Source organism: Sycon ciliatum, chromosome 6 (genome assembly GCF_964019385.1).
Source record: "Sycon ciliatum chromosome 6, ocSycCili1.1, whole genome shotgun sequence".
Taxonomy (NCBI): Eukaryota; Metazoa; Porifera; class Calcarea; order Leucosolenida; family Sycettidae; genus Sycon; species Sycon ciliatum.
Window position 1 is genome coordinate 18679805 of NC_088648.1, and position 6310 is coordinate 18686114.

At 43.8% G+C, this 6310-nt stretch overlaps 1 protein-coding gene across 1 annotated transcript; it reads right to left on the reverse strand.

Annotated features, from left to right (window-relative positions):
• On the reverse strand, positions 1-1926 carry LOC135820105 (uncharacterized). Its single transcript, XM_065333414.1, has 2 exons — positions 1254-1926; positions 1-466 (listed from the first exon to the last, which is right to left on the reverse strand). Exons 1-2 carry the CDS (start codon positions 1685-1687, stop codon positions 1-3), a joined length of 900 nt encoding a protein of 299 aa, XP_065189486.1. The 5' UTR covers positions 1688-1926.
• Positions 1927-6310: the final 4384 nt, after the last annotated feature.

The following is a 6310-nucleotide window of genomic DNA, read 5'->3' on the forward strand; positions in this document are numbered from 1 at the left end:
CTAATTTACAGCAAATACAGTTTTTCGTGTTGTTGAAGATCTATCAGGTGCATGGTCACACAACATAATTTTGAGACGACCCTCTTCTTGATCACGTATGTTATCAACTAAGAGTGGGTCTCTGATGTCGCCTATCAAGTTAGCCAAGGCTGTTTCGTCCAGATGTGATTCGTTTCTCTCCCGTCTACGTCCCTCTTGCCGACGCCGCAACATGCGGCGAACGGAGAGAGTCCTGAATCTTCCGTAGCCTCCCTCCTTGGCTAGGCATTGTCGACAGAGGAGTGCTGTTAGCACCAACGCAGTGGGCGTAAGGAAGAGTGCCCCACTGACCCATAACACATAGTTTTCGGTCATCTGCGACTCGTACATGACACTGTAGAGTACCGAGATACAGATGGAAATACAGAGCATGAACGACTCCCATGTGTTGTAGCCAACACCCGCAAAATCACCCTTCCGAAGAGGCCTGAACAAGGAAGCAGGAAGACCACACAAACTGAAATTATGATGTCATGCAGCAGGAGGATGATAAAATCCGCTTGGTCTGGGCCATCGTCTAGCTCATCTACATAATTGCATGCAGACACTTGTTTGGTTGCGACAAGGAATGACAAGCACCAGTTGCGGGTGAACCCAAACATAGCCATAACACGAACACGTAATGGCCATCAAGCAGGGTCAATCGTCCACTCCACACTCGCGGAGGGTACAGTATCAGGTTGAGAAAACCCCACTAACTAATCATGGCATTGTCAAGTTTCAAGAATGGATTTACAAGTGTAAGGAGACTTATGACCAGGCCAATATTTCAACTTGGGAAAATAAATTTACTTCTACACATTTCACCTCTTGCACTATTTGGCCTAGGCACAAGGTTGGCCAGTCACCAAACTTGGCTGTTTGCCCTTCTCTTCCTCAATTTTACATCTCCACATCTTCTGGCTTTAATATTTTCCTCTTATTGCACCCAGCTAGTAATGTCACAGAGACCCATGGTCGAGTAATCTGGTCGGATTTCATCACCGCTACCATTCTTCACTATACATTCATGGTTAAAGGTTGTGCAAAATATTCATTAGTTTAAGGGTAAAGTTGGAAATGTGAAACACTCTGAAGAAAAACTTGACTCGAACCAAGAACCCTCGCTTATGGCCAGTGATACCCTGCCACTAAGCGGTGTGCTCGACACCCAAGCAGCAACAGTTCAACATTAGCCTCGTAACAAGGATCAAAAAAGAAAGAAATGTACGTACCGAACTGTGCTATACACAATCAGAAGTAGCAGAAGGAATCCAGATGTCACCAACAGTCTGGACACCGCGCTCGAAAACGGTAGTGATCCAAGCAGGCCAATGGCAATACGCCTCAACAGGTTCACAGCTGACCACCAGCGGCACTCATCAGTGTACATGCAGCACGCCTCGTCCACGAAACCCTTCAACATGATATGACCATGTGTTCGTCGAATGAGTAATAGCAATGGCGGTGGGAGGATAACTATGGCCAGGATTGCGACTGCTGCCAGGACATAGCCTAGATGCGGTGACACATAGCAATCTACGGAACCATCCATGGCAAGCACCTGCCTGTCGTTGATTTTCACACACCAGAACACACTGAGAGCTGTGAAGGTGAGCATAAAGTAGCTGTAGACAAGAACAAACCACATGACCCGCACTAGTTTCATGTTGCTCTGAAGTCTTGCCAATCGAGTTCCAAGGTAGTTGTAAGATCGTGCAATGCGTATAGCCAGGAAGATGAGAAGAAGTGTGATTGGTTGGATGAGGAGTAGAGTGCTGACTTTAAGTCGATTTAGGTCCTCTTTGAGACAGACGTGTCCGAGTCCGAAAGTCAACACGGTGTAGATGCTGCTGTAGACGAATGTAACTTCGTTCGGGAAGATATACCAAGACGTCTGAATAAAAACCAAAAGAAGCAGAAATCATGGCAGGCTCTAGTTTCAACATACATGTAGTACGAGTTCCTTCCGAACACAGCACATCACTGATACCTTGCTTCATAACTTTCGTCATGTATGATCTTCCGATCTATTCTAGTCATCATGTGACCTTTCTGCTGTTTGGTACTTTGTTACAGAATGCAAAAACATACTCCACTTGCATTCTTTAATCTTTGACCTGTGGTTCGCTATTTGAAACCAAGAGCGAGATTTGAAGTTGCGTCATCGAACAAAATGCTGTGTGGTGCCTTCAATCAGGCTTCATGGACATGGTTTCTCTGATAAATAAACATGATTCAAAGGAAGTTGCGCCAACTGATATGGATGTAAATAGACTTTCATTATGTGCTAATATGTATTTCAAAACCTAATAATAACCATTATCGACTTCTTAGTATTCGACCCCACTTATTTTCCTGATACCTAAAGCAGTCAAATATATCGCGTATTTGACTGCTTAATCAAATACACAACATATTATTTTGACTACTTATATTTGACTCCTTAGAACCTCGTGGACATCGAAATTTTCTCTCTAATTTAGAAAAAGAAATTTTTGAAGAACGCAGAAATACACAAGATAGGATTCGAACCCACAACCATGTGAATCTCAGTCACTCTTCCTTACCACCCAGCCACTGTGCTACCGATGCTGAACCTTGTTTAACCCTAGAAGTACCAATATGTCAACTAACAACTGCTGCTGGGCCAACTTGCTGGATTTTTCTCAGCCAGGTTGGTCATTCTTTGACTGCTGTGATAAAAACATTTACGAGCGAAAGGAGAACGTTGTATCGCGACTCATAGCAAATGAATAATTTTCGTTCGACGTCGTGTCCGGAGACCATCTTCTTGATCAAACCTCAAGTAGCTGAGTAGTTCCTGGAAACTATTTTTAGGGATTTTACTTGATTACATTGTATATGGCGTCCATTCCTATCCAACCGAAGGGCTGTCAGCAGATTATTGCGGGTACAGAGGACGCCTCTTGCGTAAATTTGCGAAACCAACGCCATGATATTGCCTTCACTCAAAGTGGAGTCCTCTCCAATTTTTTTGTTTTTTCCTCCTACCTTTTGCACTTGATCATGACATGGATCATATTCGGGTAAATAAATGCAAATAATGCATCTGCCCCATTTTCAAAATTGTGAATATCTCGGAAAAGCCCGCATACTTCGGAAGCAACAACCGGTTGCGCGCGTTCGCGCTTGCTTGGTGCAACACATTTTCCACTACCTACCACTTTGCCAGAGAACCCAGAGAACCTAGCTTCATGAAGGAAATCCTGTACGAGTTTTGGAGATTGATGTTCTGTTATGTGTATGGCTCCATAGCTTTATCACCACCATTATCCGCTTGCTCCCTCGACTCCGGTCCCGTATCAGACTGATCGAGAAGCCGGAGCAATTAGTATTCACTCATCTTCATCTGGAGCATATAACTATGACTATGTGTCCCTGTGTTCGGTCACTTCTAATTGTTCGAGCACAATGCCCCAGGCACTCTGCTCGCATTCATCCCCAACCTCCTGCCCAAAAATTATCAAAATCTAATGAAATGCTTTATCGGCAGCGACACTGCGCTTACTAGGCACCGGCGGATTATGCCCGCGAAATCATGGAATTATGCTTTTATGGATTCTCGCATTATGCTCGCCAAATCCTCATGATTATTATGCTCTGGGACGCGGGGATACATATTCACTTTGTTGTGCTTATGGAGCCTCAAAGTTCGGAAAATTGTGCCTTTTTCGTACTTGCAAGTGGCCATAGGTACAACAAAATACATGAGTATCCCCATACCAAGGTGTCCATGCATACTAGACATCAACCTGGAAAAGAGAAAACATTACTTCTTCTATTCATTAGTTGACTTCTTTTGCTTTGAAAGATTTTTCCTTACCTTTGAAAACTGTCATGTTCAATTGTCTTCGTAATCGTCATACTCGTCCAACCGACTGTCACCCTAACCCTGCGAATTCTCATAATCAGCTCATCTCTCCCGTAGCTCCAGCTCTCCTTCCATCATTACCGAACATCAACTATACCTCAATTTGTTGAATTATTAGAGCAATCGGTTAATCGTTTTTCTTTGTAATTTTCCATTCATTTTCTGCTCTAATTCATATTTGCTTTGTTTTCCTAGCTTACTATTGCGTGGCTGGCTCAACGCGCTTGTCTCAGGGGGTTCTGTCCCTGCATTAGCTATGCTTGTCACATGCTATGAGATTGTGTCTAATAATAATAATAACAATACCCATAGCTCTAAGATCCAGAGGTCATGACTTCGTAACAAGCATAATGTACATGTACATGTACGCGGAGTTTTGCGGACTACCCATCACTATCTCGTCCGCCCCGGGATACCTGATAAAGGCTGATTCACTCGCATCTTCTGCTACATGTACTGTATCAGGGTGAGAAAGAACTTTGAGAAGACGAGTTCGAGCACACAAAATGTATTTCCATGATTTCCACCCTGCTTTTCATTGAAAATACTATCTGCCTGACCTCCGAACCCTTTGCTTTGCAGACCACCAGCACTGATCAGGTGCATTGTACACAATTGTGACGCCTACATACTAGTACTGTGATACAATCATGCAGTTATGCTCCTACCTCCGAAAGGATGCCAATTATGCTCCAAATTTTCAACCATCAAATTATGCCAATAATTATGCCGACATAATCCGCCGGTGCCTAGCGCTTACTGAACATGGCTTCCGCCAGACCAACGTAAACTCAAATAGGCCTTGACAGATTATGCTAGCATAATATTTCGCATAATTCCTACAAAAATCGAATAATCGCATGATTCGAGGCAAATTGCATACGAATCGCATAAAATTGGAATAATCCGCCTGTTCGCATCAAATTCCATACAGTTGTACATGTTCTACAAGTCCAAGTAGATGCACCAGGAAGCCGTAGGTTTACGACTCCCTTGAGAACATGTCCAGTCCACTACAAACAGTGACGGTCGTAGCTAGGTCGAACGGTGCGTTGACCCCGTTGAACTTTTGCTACTACAGTACAACGCCCTCTACAAAAAAATCCCCTGTTATTTTGCACAGAACCTATAAACATTAGCAGCATATGTGAGCATAATGCAGCATAATAATGATAACCTTTAGCATAAAAATAGCATAATTCTGCAATTTTTCAGCAATGCGAAAAGCATAATTTTCACGAAAATATTAGCATAATCTGTCAAGGCCTAAACTCAAAGGACGTTCCTAGAATATTAAAACGGCCCTGGCACTTCATATCGTACTATGCTGCAGATGACATAGTGAATCACTTTCCAAACTTAGGACAAACAAATTTGTCTGTTTCGGCAGGATTTGGGATTTCGATATTGACCATGACGACACTTGAAATGTGCATTATTACCATGTCCATATGTACAAACCACCACCTTCATGGTCCCCAATCTCCTTGCTCCCAAATGTATTCCTTTTCACGTTATTCACGTGTGGTTCTAAGCCAAATTCTCCCTTTTATTGATGCTTATGGTATGTGGAGTCATGTGATGCCGCGCGGTACTTCTAGGTAGCACCTACCCCCTGGCATTTCGGAACGGTACTAAATTTTTGAAAACACAACCCACTGCCATTAACAAAATACATAAAAGTCACAAAATTTGGGGAGATTCTAAGCCCCCATATAACAGTAATCCCATTTTGAAATTTGCAAATGCATCATAATTATGATGCCTTCTACTTCTAGGGTAAAAAAATATGCAGTCCTACTTCTTGTAGCATGCTTTGATCGCCTCATTGGTGCAATGCGATTGGTCATCTCCGTGCCTGCAGTCTTGTGACATGTCAGAATGTCTTTTCAGACTTGTACTTGTGTGTATCAGATCTCGAGATCTCGCGGTGATGCGGGCACGCGTGCACTGCACAATCACAGTTCATTATCTTTCTTGTCACAAGGAAACACCCAAACACCAGGCACTACTGACTGTACACATAATCATTTTGTTGCGGAAGCATCCCAGTCGTCCTAGATCACTGCGCTGTCTCAGTTATCTGTGCAAGGACAGGTACTGACGTGATTACCGTGTTCAGTGTTGGGTGGCCGTGGAGATAGGTGCGGACTGCGGACAGAGTGCAGCAACACGCATCTATCAGCACCAGGTACATGTATACGCACATTCCGCACTGCACTGCGCAGGCAGACTCCGAGTCAGCAGATGGACTGAGCTGAGGCCAGACTCGATCGACCTCCGCTCCCGAGGCCAAATAAAAAGCCAAGACCACGTAGACTTTACGTGGCTCAAGCCTCACCGACTGCATGCACTACAGGCCAGGGTAAGGGCCCTTACACACTACGTAGAAAACCG

Bases quoted from the DNA above. Each gene is read 5' to 3' on its own strand.
- LOC135820105 (XM_065333414.1), bottom strand. From the start codon at position 1,687: ATGAAACTAGTGCGGGTCATGTGGTTTGTTCTTGTCTACAGCTACTTT. The intron at 467-1,253 runs GTACGTACATTT...TTCCTTGTTCAG, and splicing joins ATTGTGTATAGCACAGTTCG to GCCTCTTCGGAAGGGTGATT.